We start from the raw sequence: 13,721 nt of genomic DNA, 5'->3' as shown, positions 1-13,721 counted from the left end.
TACATAAAAACCAGCTTCTTGTTTAAGTGAAAATAAATGGAAGGTTGTCTTTTTGGGCTAGTAATGTTGTGGAGTTGTATTTTGTCTCACATCAATTAAATCATCGGTTATATCGTTATCGCAAATTTTCAAATATATGTCGTGATAAATATTTTTGGCCATATCGCCCTGCTCTACTGCACATATAAAACATGTAAAGCAAATACAAATAAGATCAATGAAAATGTGGCATTTTTAGCTGATTTGAAACTGAAATTCTGAACAGCCAGTTCAACCAGTTTATGAGAAATGCAAAATTCAGCATGGTGATCTAGCCAAGTAAAATGAGAGCCGTCTGCATAACACAGAAAACTCTGACTACAGGCTCAACATACCTTGCTAACACATTCATCCCACCGACCAATAATGCAACTTAATTCAGTCACAGAGAACCATCCAACTATTATTCTCAAGAATCGCTGCCACTCCTACGTTATTGGTCAGAGTGTAGTGAAACTTGCACACAGTGATGATCTAATTAGTCTTCGCCCAAATCATGCTTAAGGTTAAGGTCAGAGTTACAACAAGTAAAGCTATTTTCCTTTATTAACATAAATGAACTCAAAATGAATAATAACCTCAATGAATGTGTGAGTTATTATTAGACTGTGGTATTAAGCTGCTGTAATTATAGTGAGGCGTGTATTTTAGTGAAATAATCTGCATGTGGAGAAACTATGCCTGAAGCTAATTTGTGTTTGTATATTTTACTGTTTTCCTAGATGAGCTCGGGTGGCAGGAACACAGAGTTCACAGAGTGACGTCTTAGAGTGAGTGAAGTCTTACTGGACTGGGAGAAGGAAAAAATTAGCCCCTGTGAGCAAACTTCATAAAACCTAACAATGAGTGAAGTATCTGTGAAGGTAGATGAGGATGTGATAAAACAGGACCCCGCTTTGGAGCCCCTTGCAGAGCCACTGCTGATAATCCTGTCCCCGCCTCCACCTTTCTTGCCTGTCCACGGTGAGCCAGCCTTGCTTTGGTCTAAATGGCTCAAAGCGTTCGAACACTATGTCGAAGCACTCAGTGAAAAAGAGCTGGTCGACTCCAGTAAGTGTCTGCTCTTACAGAACTGCCTTGGCCCGGAGGGGCAGCGTATCTTCACAACACTGATCCAAAATGACACCACCTACGCAGCAGCCATATCAACACTGACAGCTTACTTCAGCTCTGATCACACCACTCAGATGCACCGCCTTAAATTCCACCAAAGGGCTCAGATGCCTGGAGAGACTGTAGATCAGTTTGTGTCTGCTTTAGAAGAGCTGCTCAGGCCTTGCAGTTATGGACACTTGAAGGATGAACTCCTCTTGAATCAGCTGATTGAGAAAACAAGCTACCCACAGCTCAGAGAGAGGCTTCTGAATGGGAGAGAAAGTCTGACTTTGACCACAGCGTTAGTTATTGGTAAAGAAGTGGAAACCTTGCTAAATGGATCTCAGCTGTTTGATATTCATGAAGTCAGTGTGGACATTGGAGATGACTTAGAACCACCGGTTCAAAGAAAAGCTAAAAGAGGAAGGCCTCGCCGTGGGGAAAAAAGGTCAAAAACAAACACGCGCTTGACTAAAACGCAGTCACTCAAACCCAAAGGTAACTGCTACAGCAATGATAAGCTCTGTAATAATGACAATGATGCAGAGTCTCAGACTACTAGTGAGACCAATCTGACTTGCGATAATGAAAATGGAGCCTCATCTTCATCTTTACACAAGCTGAACAAGCACATGTGCAACAAAACTAGTGATGGTTTTGAGGATGACGACAACACCAATGATGAGGACTTTGATCCGTTTTCAACTAAACCAAAAGGTCCCTACTGTCCCATCTGCCCCGATCGCCGCTTCAGAGACGCTCACAAGCTTGCCAGACACATGAGGACTCACACAAAGGAGAAACCGTTCAACTGCCCTGTCTGCTCTATGAGCTTCAGCCAGTCGTACCACATGACCCGACATCTGAGGAACCAGCACGGTGCAGGACAGCATGTCTGCACTGCCTGTGGGATAACTTTAGAGAGCTTTGCAGAGTTGAAAAGTCACAAGAGGAAGCACAAGTCAGATGTTCTGTCATATCCAGAATGTCGTGAAAAATTATCCAACAGCGACGTGTTTTCTAGTCATGTCGAGTCAGACAGCAAAAGTTTCTCTACCCACACAGAGGGACAAAGTTCTCAGCAAATCGAGAGAGTCGAAGTGAAGATTGAAGAAATAACAAGTGACGATTCAGCTTTCGGTAACAGGGATTTTCAGGATACGGGATCCAAAGCGAATGTTTTGATGGAAGAAGGAAATTCCGATGAAGCACCATCTCAAGATGAAGGGAGACCGAAAGAAAACCCCACCGCCACTGCAAAAACAAAAGGCCATTTCTGTCCCGTCTGCATAAACAGACGCTTCAGAGGGCCAAACAAACTCATGAGACACATGAGGACACACACAAAGGAGAAACCCTTCAGCTGTCCTGTCTGCGCCATGACTTTTAGCCAGTCCTACCACATGACCCGACATGTGAGGAACCAGCACAATCTGGGCAAATACATCTGCTCTAAATGTGGCAAAAGTTTCAGTAGCTGGCTCGATATGAGAGCGCACAAGAAAACCCACGCAGTCGAAGGCCTGACATGTCTCGCATGCGATAAACAGTTCAAGGAGAAGGCTGCGCTTGCGAGTCACCTTAAATTACACAAGAAGGTCGCGTCGGGTCCTCGAAGCCTCGTTTGCGGCGATTGCGGCAAAGAATTCCGCCGAATGTATCACTTGAAACGGCACATAGTGACTCATAGGAAAGCATCGAATGGGGAGTGTTTCACGTGCCCTGATTGTCAGACAGACTTTGCCTTTGTGGAAGACCTCAACAAACACCTGGAGGTACATGTGAAAGAAAACAAGGGGACCTGCCCAAAGTGTAATGAAACCTTTGGTAGTCTTGAAGAACTGGAGGTACACATGGCGGTGCATCAGAAGTCTTATTCCTGCAGCACGTGTGGAAAGAAGTTTAAAGTTGAGTATGCTCTGAAGAAGCACGAGCAAAGTCATGGAAGCGAACAGTATTACTGTGCACTATGCCGCAAACACTTCCTCAAGCTTTCCCACTATAAGAGGCACTTAATGGTCCATAACAGGCGCGAATCTAAATGTCCACACTGCGACACCGTCTTTCTGCAGTTAACCGCTTTGAAGTATCACCTGCGGACTCATACTGAAGAAAGACCGTACCAGTGCACCTGTTGTATTGAAACCTTTGAGGAGAGGGAAGATCTAGAGCAGCACTGCCTCAAACACAGGAAATTCAAGAAGGAGAGGCCCTACTCCTGCACTCGGTGCGATTTTGCTTTCTCCACCCTGATGGAGCTGACGGAACACATGAGTTCACACGAGGGAGAGCAGCCGCAGACCTGCTCCGTCTGCGGGAGGACGTTCCTGAACAAGAATAAGCTGGAGAAACACCTGACGATCCACACAGGGGAGAGACCTCATCTCTGCTCCATCTGTGGGAACGGCTTCCCATCCGCAGCGAGCCTCAAGCTACATGTGCACATCCACACAGGAGAAAAACCTTACCAGTGTTCCCAGTGCAGTAAGAGTTTCAGGTCGTCCAGCGGGTTGCGCCTACACAGCAGACAACACATGGAGGTTCGGCCCAGTTACGAGTGTCCTCAGTGCGGTAGAACTTATGGCCGCATGACAGAGCTGAAGATGCACCAGCGCTACCACACGGGAGATAAACCGTATGCGTGCACCTGCTGCAGCAAACGCTTTATTAGCAAAGACAAACTAAATGTTCACATGAGGATACACACAGGGGAGAGACCGTACTCCTGCCCCCACTGTGCACAGACTTTTACACAGACTGGGGACAGAAACAGACACATCAGTAAATTCCACCCGTAAGTGCAGTGAAAGGAAAACAACAAAGGCTTGGTGGTTACTTTGAAATGACCGTACCAGTGGTTTTGCATGTTTGTCGGAGTTTGATGCCTTACTAATATTTGAGGAAGAATACAAAACCTAAATGTATTGCAAGCATAACTAAGGCAAATTTAGGCTGACATGAACATAAAAAATGAGGTAACATAATTGGTTTGGATTATGAACAACACTAACAGATCAGTTTCTGGCAGTCCCAGTAAAGACTTGTTAGTGCTTAACTGGAGGTTTTTGTGAAGCCAAACTTCACAAATGGGCAAAGTATAAATACAGCAGATATTGTGAAAGACATCATTTTTTATGAGCTTTTCAGAAGAATCAAGATTAATGCCTTTTTGGTCATATTAATGATTTATGAGCCCATGCCAGGATTTCCACTACTCACATGTCACTTTAAACGCAGCCTTCCGGTATGATTTTTGTCCCCGCCTCTTGCATGCAGAGATTTCTCTGAATTCTGACTCTGACTTTTAATGATCTTCTTGAGTTAGCCCACTCAACCCCTCACTTCTTTACTTCTAAGTGGCTTACAAATCATTTGATTCTGTTCATTGACATTAGACAGTGAGGGTGAAAACTGATGTTGAGTCACAGATGAAAAGCCAGTCACAGAGCTGCTGTTCATCTGTCTTAAATGCTGTGAGAGAGAATAACCTGTTTAATGTGTTTGTTTGTTTTTTCTTGTGTCTTGCAAACCTACTCAAAAATGACTATCATAACCTAAAAACATAGCACTTTATAACTTTCTTATAGCACATATACTGAGCCAAAATGCGACGCCTATTGGAGACAAAAGACGAATTACAGAAAAGCAGCAAAAAAGAAGAAAACTCCCACTTCTAAAAATGCTCATTTCTTTACTACTGAAAAAACTTTGTAAATTAACGCAGAGGGCCCAATTCCCATCAGGATTTGTGTTTTCTCGTTAGATTGTTCTGAAAAGTTCATGAATGTGCTGCTTTTTGCTTCCAAACTTTGCTTAATGGGGAAAAGCATGCAGAACCACAGTACTGGTGTCACAAATGGTTTCTGTGTGTACAGTAAGATGCCTGACAGTTTGTCTCTGCTGTTTTCTGCAAGTTTCACAGCTGGACTGAAGAAGTCGTATCATTACTCTTGAAATACAAAAGCTCTGCATGACAGTTTGTTCTTTGAGGCTCACGGCTCTCCCTCGTGTGCCTGATTTATCCCCCTTGTGAAGCACTTTTGTAAAGCGCCCTGGTCTTACAGACTGTCACACTCGTGACCAGCATGTAAATCTTTGGCCGCTCAGACACCAAAATGTTTCAGCGATCGCGATTCAGCATTTTTATCTGTATGTGTGGGCATATCTTACACGTCTGATTCTTTTTGCTTCTCTGAAAGTGAGCATTTTGTAACTGTGTTTGGAAAAGTGTCCTAAGAATAAAACGTATTCACTTCACCAGTACCTGTTGTGAGACCGTGAAACCACATCAGATGTGTCCAAAGAAACAAAGGAATGGACATTGTTCCATGTTTCATCTGTTAGTTACTCAAACTCGCTTCAGATGTCAAGTCCTGTGACACAAAATAGTTCTCCCTCAAGGGGGAGGGAGTATGTGACTGGTTCTTTTTGTTAGCAGTTAAGAATTCACAGTTTTCAAGATATTTTCTAATTTTGTTTTGATGGTAAATGCCAATAACAGGCTGCAGCTGATTTAGTTTTGGTGAAATTTGGGTCAGGTCACAACAAATGTGAAAAACTTAATGTTACCCACAATCTTTAATGGATTAGTTTTAAACTTTACAACAATATACTAGGCGTTGGGGAACATGAGTACCCAGGTTTGCTATATCAAAACTATATCGAGTAATCTATGATATGAAAGGACATGGCGAGAGCTATACAACACGCTTTTTACTTTTTCAGTATGACCACACAGTGGCGCCGTACCAATAAAATGGAATAAAATATCAGAGTTTTAGTAAAGACGTTGCCTTTCAGGTGGGCGTTGTGCTCTCTGAGTGCTCTTCGTTTTTGATGCTGCTCACGAGAATGAAGCAGCAGCACTGTGTCAGACTTTGCTGCTGTCGTGTTGTAAAGAGCAGTGATGGCAACAGGCATATTATTGTTTTCAGGTGTGTACGCGAGCAGAAAACAGAACAAAGGAGGGGGTCTTCTACCCAGCCCGGTCTGCTATTTTACAAAAAAAAAAAAGGACTCCTCTTCATCAAAGCTTCTGCAGGCCTGACTGCCCTGATAGCTTTTGAAAATCACCCACATTTCGGGCAGCTTGAAAACAGACTATTGTGTGGCAGTATATTTCTGTGGAGTAAAAAATAAAACTGTGTGTGTTACATGTGCCATGTACCAATTCTTGGTTAATTTCTTGCAGTAAATGTTCCATATTTAATTAATTTAATAGGATGAGGTTTTTGTTTTGGGGAGTTTTTCTTGTGGAGGGCTGATCTTTTGTGGAAGGTAAAGAAGTACATACAGCTTGCATTTGTTGGCATAAAACGAAAGCAAGGAAGAAAGACGAGAGCAAATGAAGATTTATGATGACATAAAGGAAATGAGTTAATAAAATTGTCAGAAGTAGTCAGGAAACAGCCAGGTTAACATAAGGAAAAAACAAAACACAGTCACTGAGACTAAAATATGATATATTGATTTTAATCAGACCTCTGTCTATATGTGTTTGCAAAACAACCTCTGAATGCAAAGTGTAAATCACCTGACATGAAATAACATGTTACACTACAGTTGCCGAGATATGCTCCTAGAAGGGATACACGTCTGAAGATTTCCACACATCACACGTGGGGGAAGCACAGGTGTTAGTTACCTTTTTCACCATGCAATTCTCACAGTGTGAACAGTAGTTACATAGATCGAATTTTATTGATGTAGATTAAAAAAGGACTTTCACGTATTAATGTGGTACTTGTATGTTGAATGCATTAAGCATGTTAAACTATTTTAGTGAAATAAAAGGCCAGTAATTCTTTTTAATTTTTTAAGGCAGGATGAAAAAAATATAAACTGAAAAAAGTAAAAACGAAAGCAGCATCAGGCTTAATAGGTGGCAGTGACGTCTGAGTTTATGAATTATATATTTAGTTATTGAGAGATATCAAAGGGTGCAGTGTAAAGGAGTAGACGGTAGGTGGCAGCACTCACTGTTATTCACACTTGTTTTTCCACGGAAATAAGGACATTATTTTGAAGCTGCTTCCGGTTATCGAATCGACTCGAGAATTTTTAATGTAATCGGCTGTTTAACACTTGGCTCTAGGTTATATTGTATCTTCATCATAAACGAGCTTTAAGGAGACTTTGGGGTGACTGAATCTTGTTGGTAATCTGAAACGATTGTATGTCTAATGTTTAGCTACTGATGCTAAGATGCTAACTAGCTACCCTGTTATGGTATGCTAACTAGCGTTGTGAGGCTGGTAGTTTCCTGTTATAAGTATAATGTTAAATGTAATATGTGGCTAAATCCAGTACCAGCATGTGAACTGTCTTTTGGAAACTGCAATGTTGGCTTACATCTCATTTATATCTCAGTTAGATATAAACACCGCTGACTTTAAGATCTGCTTCTTTCACGTAACTACAAAACGTCCTGTCTGAGATACCTGAAGTTACGGTCACTCCTTATGGCTGCTTTCGGCTTTACTCCTGCCAGAGAGCAGGATCTTTTTAGTTTTGAAGCGGAACAGTCCAGCTCAAAAACAAGCAGCGGACTCAGCGGGGAAGAGGCCAAGCGTTTCTATGAAAGCTTAACAAAAGATGAGAAAGGGGGAGATGGATCAAAAGGTCAGACTAGACAGGAGAGTAGAGAGTCCAGGAGAAGAGCGATGAGGAGGGTGAGAGCTGTGGAAGCACAGCAGGGCCAGAGTGGAGGGAGTCAATCAGAGACTGGACACTCAGAAAGAACCATGGAGCTGCTGGGTCTGCGGCTACTGCGCTTTGCCCATGAGGGAGACATCCCTGGGCTCAAAGAGGTCCTCTCAAAGGGGGTCGACATCAACTACCAGGTATGATAATGAAGATTCTGTTTCATTTGGGGAAATGATACATTTTGCTTAAAGAGTGTGTTGTTTTTTCCACCCTTGCAGGATACTTTCTTCTGGACAGCTGTAATGTGTGCAAGCTGGTCAGGGCAAAGATCTGCTGTGAGACTTCTGCTGCAGCACGGAGCGGCCTGGGTCGGAGTGGTTGACACAAAGGGGAGGGATGCCAAAGACCTGGCACTGGAAGGTATAACCAACAAAGATGGTTGAAACCCTAAAGTCATCTCCCAGGTCAAAACTGGTTGCTAAGGAAAGGAAAAATAGTGACGTGCCAGCTGACGGTTATTCAGCTCCGAGATGTTTGCTCAGATCTGATCATTAGTGGTCGATATCTGTTTGTGTGTGCAGTGAAGCTGAGCCAGTGTTGTTGTAGTTTTGGATTTTCTATTCAGTATTTGTTCCTATTTCATTTTGATGTTTTTCTTTGAATTCAGGTCCGTTTTCATTCACAGTGGGTTCAGCTGTTTCACTTTTACTTCTTATTGTTTGAAATTGTTTGTTTAATTTTCATTACTTTTACTGTTTTAATCTTTTTATTTATTATTATTATTATAATTGTTATTATAAGGCAATATAATGTGGAAATTAAAAAAATTCAGGACAGTTTTGCAACATAAATGCACCACTGTAGTCTAAATAAAGATGACCATAAAAGCTTGTAGTGTAGTCAAACATGACTATACTAACAAAGATTCAAACATAGTTAGTTTTGCGATAACATAATGTTGGTTTAGTGAGTTTTTATGTCTTTTTCAGTTTCATGGCTCCAAGTTTTAAGATGACTATAAAGACCTTGAACTGAACTCATTCATTTCTTTTCACAGCTGGTCACAATGACGTGTTGGAGGAGCTGTTGAGCTACGGGAGAAGACCAAAGAGAGACACACCGTCTGATAGCAGGTGTGCACACTCTCATTGGTACACAGTTCTAATCTAAATATAACCACACAGTAAAATCATTCAGGCTTTACAATATCTATCTAAACCATTCATATCTGAGGAATAGGGTACACACGAGCCGTTTTCACACATGAATTTCAGATAATGTCGTGACAACCAGCTTAGACTTTCTCTAAAGTTGGCCTTCCTCACATATAATGCCCAGCAGAGGGAACTACTCTGTATAATAGAGATGTTTGTTTATTGCTAATCTAATGACACAAATTTTTCCAAGCGATCAATGAAAAATCCTTGATTCAAAATCTATGGTGAGAAACATTTAATGGTACAGGAGTTTTAATCCATCCGACAGAGACGCTGCCTGGTGCCTTTTGGATCGTTGATCGTGTCTGGGTTTAAATCTCGTATTAAAAAGCTTGAGCTCTGGTGATGGTGAAGCAGAAATTACTACATAATTTCTACTTTTGACATTTTACAGTCAGGAGAAGGATTAGCGCTTATTGGTGTCAAATTGTGCAACAAGAGTTTATCTTAGTGCATTTAGCACTGCCGCTATATATGATAACAGCAGTCCTTTTGCCCTCCTCACTGTGTGGGTGTGTTCACAGATGTGAGGGCATACACAGCAGTGAGCTAAACAAACTTCCTGGTAAGGCTGGACTTTAACCACAGAGATCATGGAATCAAATCAGAGTGAATTACCATAAAAAATCAAATAATGCTGAATAATATAGCAGTGATATTTGCCAACATTCACCAACATCAGGATCACATTGTGAGGTCAGATCAACAGATTTCGAATGAGCACAAACGCGAGTGAGATAAGATTACAGCAGGTAAAATCTCTGCTGTTGTTTACACACACTTGGAGAAGAAGTCAGTTTGTGGCTCTTTCATGTTTCTTTTTGGGCTCATGTTGTCTTTTTTTCATCTATCCTCAGTTCCCTCCAGCGTCAGTGGTGCGACGTGTGTCGTAGCGAGCACAGCAGCAGCCTGCTGTCACATCTCTCCTCCACCCTGCATCAGTTCAATCTGCGACGCCCTCCACCAACGCCTTACTACTGCCTCCCCCCCTCCAGCAACAGCTTCAAGATGATGGTTCGTTGTGGCTGGAAACCAGGAACAGGACTGGGACCACAGGGAGAGGGGCCCAAACAGCCAGTGCCTACTGTGCTGAAGAGAGACCAGAAGGGTCTGGGATACGGACAGATGAAAAGAGCCAAAGTGACTCACTTCCAAGCCAGAGACTGTGAAGCTGTGAAACCACCATCTAAGGACAAAGTGGGGATTGGAATGAAAGGACAGAGGAAGGAAGAAAGTAGGAAAAAAGAGCAAAAAGACAGGAACTGGGAAAGAGACTTCCGTGCCTCTTTTTATCTTTGACACTGGCTCATTCACATCTGCATCTGAAACACATAAAACATGATGCGGAGTTTTTTATTAAAGCTTTGACAGAGTTTGTTGGGTTTGTCTGTGAAGTGACTTTAAATGAAGCTTAACGCTCTGGATCAGAGCTCGTGCTGTCTGTGTACGGCGTCAGCTGCTGTTTGCTCAGTGATTGAATGTGTGGCAAAAGGTTTTCATTCATGTTCACGAGGATTTCAGTTACACTGTAACTGAATGTGTCTGAGCCACAAAGGTGTTAAAGGCTTACATTATAATGTTTTATTCGCATTCAGCAAAAAGAAAAAACAGCAAGACCGATCTTATCGTGAAGAACACTGATTATTGCTCATGATCCAGGGATGGACAAATTCTTTAGTGTCATAAAGCAGTGCAGACATTTTTATATTAAAGATTAAAGAAGAAAAGAGTTTCTTTTTAGATATTAAAGTTGATTCTACGAAGAAAAATCATCTAGTTTTTTCTTCACTCTTAAATCCTTTTAAGCAAATACACAGACCGAGAGTAACCTTTCCCTCTGTTGGAGCTCCGGGTGCCTTTTCACCTGGTTCACCTTTACACCTGCAATCATGTGAATGTTGAGTCACACACTTGTGCTTACCTGTGTCAGGTTCTGTTAAACTGGTTTTTACTGCTTCAGTCTGGGCTCTTTTCTTTTGTTTTCAGGGCTTTATAATGACAAGAAAGGACATTTTAAGTCACTTTAAACTGCCTGTTACACAACACGTGGGCTCAGGGATGTCCTGTTTCAAATTAATGGGCTAAAAATTAATGTACCCTTAAAATCTACTCAGAGTGGTGAAATCCACTTTTTAAAATATTCTGTAGCAATATTGATTTGTTCTTGTAGATTTTTTGGAAGATAATGTAGGCAAAAGCTTTATTTTGTAATGTAGAGTAATACTGTATGTGTGCCACATCTTATAGCTACAGAGTATACCACACACAGGCACTGCAGTACAACCTCAGCAATCTCTCTTTCCATCCACCACCTGCAGCTCTTCAAGAAGAGAGATGTAATCTGTCCAGCATGCCTTACATCTGCCTCAGGGCTCTTCTGGTAAGACCTGTCCAAAACACCCAGTTTTGGACATGTCTTTCCTAGTTTGATGCCTGAACCACCCTAACAGGCTTATTTCAAGGAGTGTTTGCTTTACTCTTGAGTCCCTCTGAATGACAAAGCTCCTCACCCTGTCTGTGAAGACCAGCCCATACACCCTTGGTATTAAGCTCTTTGCACTTAATTATTTTGGTTGTTATTCACAGTTTACAGCCATAGGTGAGGAATGTAGACTGACCACTAATCAACAGCTTTGCTTTCACGCTCTTCTCTGTCTTCCTAAAAACAGCTGAGTGTGCTGTCTGCATTACTCCTGACATGGCACCAGTTTGTCTTTACCTGTCAGCATCTCCCCTCACTCATAAACAGGACTCAGTGATTATTTAACTCCGTCACTTGGGGCAGCAACTAATACCAAGCCCAGAGTGGGCACACCACCCTTTTCTGGGTTACAACAATGGCTTCAGACTTGGAGATGCTACATCTCATTACTTCTTCTTCACACTAAGCTGCAAACCTTCCAAGTGCAAGCTGGAAGTCATCTCTTGATGAAGGCAAAAAAATCATATCTGCAAAAAAGGAGACATGACATCCTCAGGCCGTCCAACCAGCTTCAACTTCACTGGTCAGTTGCTATGCTGATCTTGGACCAACATTATTATGATGATGTAGAAACAACACCAACACTGGGATATCAACTCATGCACGAAGGGTAATCCTCACAAACTGCGCTCTGAGCGGCCTGGGTGCCACTTAACTCAGTGGGTGAACAGGTAACCACATGGCTGGAGTGCAGCAGCGCAGTTTGAGTCTGACCTGTGGCCCTTTGCTGCATGCCTTTCCTCGCTCTTTCTCTCCAGTTTCCTCACTGCTACACTATCCAATAAAAGAGAAGAATTGGCTGGGCCTTAGCCTGTGGCACCAGAAGAGGCCCAGCCTGGAACCACTGAATGGACCTGCTTTCCTGTGGGCCAACCATCAAGAGGAGGGGCTGTTTGATGCAATGTAGAATGTGCAGCAGTCAGATCACAGGTTTCCCAAACTGGCTTCAGGGACAAAGGGTCACTTAACTCACTAACCTGAGCTAGTGTATGAGGTTAGGAGAAACCAGGTATTGTGGGCCTTGGTTCAATTGTCAGCTTGAGTTCTGAACAGGGTTGGACTCAAGCTGGAACGTGCCCTGGGAAGTGACTCCATTGCTGGATACAAAACCATCTCTTTTTTGGAATGACAGTTAAACTTGAATGGTTTGATTGGGAGGAACAGTGTGCCCAGTAGGAACCCAAGTGAGGTTCTGTTCCTGAACTTCAGTGCTAACCACAGTTGGTCCATAATGAGCACCAAGTCTGAGCATAAAGGTGTCCATAAGTGGACCTAACACCAGGTAGCCTAATCTCTGATTTTGTAATTGAATCGTGTAATCGCCGTATATCTTGCACACTCTTGTGAAGATCGGAGCAGAACTGTCAACTGATCACAACTTGTTGGTGAGCTGGATCAAATAGCTGGCCTCTAGTCATAGAAAGACTTTGAAATGTACATTTTTTAAATTATATTTTAAAGTCTGGAAAGATGAAAAGAGCCAAAGTGACTCAGTTCCAAGCCAGAGACTGTGAACTCTGAAACATAAAATATGATGAAGAGTTGTGTATTAAAGTCATTGGGTGCGTCTGAGAGGTGATTTTTAAATAGAGCTTAACACTCTGACCTTGACTCAGGATCGGCGCTCATACTGTCCATTTATGGCATCAGCTGTGACTCTGCCAGCTGTTTGCGCAACGACCGAATGTGTGGCAAAAGGGTTTCCTTCATGTTCACAAGGAGTGTGTTTACACTGTGTTACTGAAAATGTCTGAGCTATAAAGACTGTGTGAAAGGGTTACACGATAACGTTTTATTTACATTCAGCAAAAAATACACAGGACAGAGCAGACTTTACAAACATCAGGAAAAACACTGATTACTGCTCATCCCCAACAGTAACCTTTCCCTCTGTTGGAGCTCCAGGTACCTTTTCACCTGGTTCACCTTTACACCTGTCTTCATGCGAACGTGGAGTCACATGTTTGCACTTATCTGTGTTAGCGTGTCAGCAAGGCTCTGCAAGGCTCCACAGTTGAACCAGCAATTATTGCATTGATCTGGACTTGCCTACTACATGTTTTCATGATTTTATTTAAGGAAGGAAGCACTCTTTCAGTACAATTCATCTTAAACCGCCTGTTACACAACATGTAGGCTCACGCAAGCATGTTCTATTTATAAGGGGTGAAAATGAAAGAGCCTGTACGTTACACCATCATTAGGTACTGCGTTTGATTTGATTTGTTATTCCAAGCATTGGT

At 42.3% G+C, this 13,721-nt stretch overlaps 2 protein-coding genes across 2 annotated transcripts in view; both read left to right on the top strand.

Moving 5' to 3' along the window:
- The window catches only part of LOC102199239 (zinc finger protein 585A-like), a 9,492-nt gene extending 3,205 nt beyond the window's left edge, over positions 1-6,287 (top strand). Inside the window, exon 2 of the mRNA XM_005750210.2 lies at positions 762-6,287. Within this exon, the coding sequence (XP_005750267.1) occupies positions 882-3,932 (3,051 nt within the window). The 5' untranslated portion in view covers positions 762-881 and the 3' untranslated portion in view covers positions 3,933-6,287. The remainder of the gene's footprint in view (positions 1-761) is intronic.
- A 767-nt stretch (positions 6,288-7,054) lies between these two features.
- gpank1 (G patch domain and ankyrin repeats 1) lies at positions 7,055-10,369 on the top strand. The gene is made up of 4 exons (XM_005750207.1): positions 7,055-7,976; positions 8,058-8,199; positions 8,837-8,912; positions 9,854-10,369. The coding sequence occupies exons 1-4, from the start codon at positions 7,596-7,598 to the stop codon at positions 10,293-10,295; spliced, it is 1,041 nt and encodes a 346-aa protein (XP_005750264.1). The 5' UTR covers positions 7,055-7,595; the 3' UTR covers positions 10,296-10,369.
- Positions 10,370-13,721: the final 3,352 nt, after the last annotated feature.

This window comes from Pundamilia nyererei, unplaced genomic scaffold (genome assembly GCF_000239375.1).
Source record: "Pundamilia nyererei isolate P.nyererei 1_Seehausen unplaced genomic scaffold, PunNye1.0 scaffold00265, whole genome shotgun sequence".
In the NCBI taxonomy this organism is placed as follows: domain Eukaryota; kingdom Metazoa; phylum Chordata; class Actinopteri; order Cichliformes; family Cichlidae; genus Pundamilia; species Pundamilia nyererei.
Note: the sequence above shows the minus strand (reverse complement) of the source record. Positions and strands in the feature narration are given on the sequence as shown.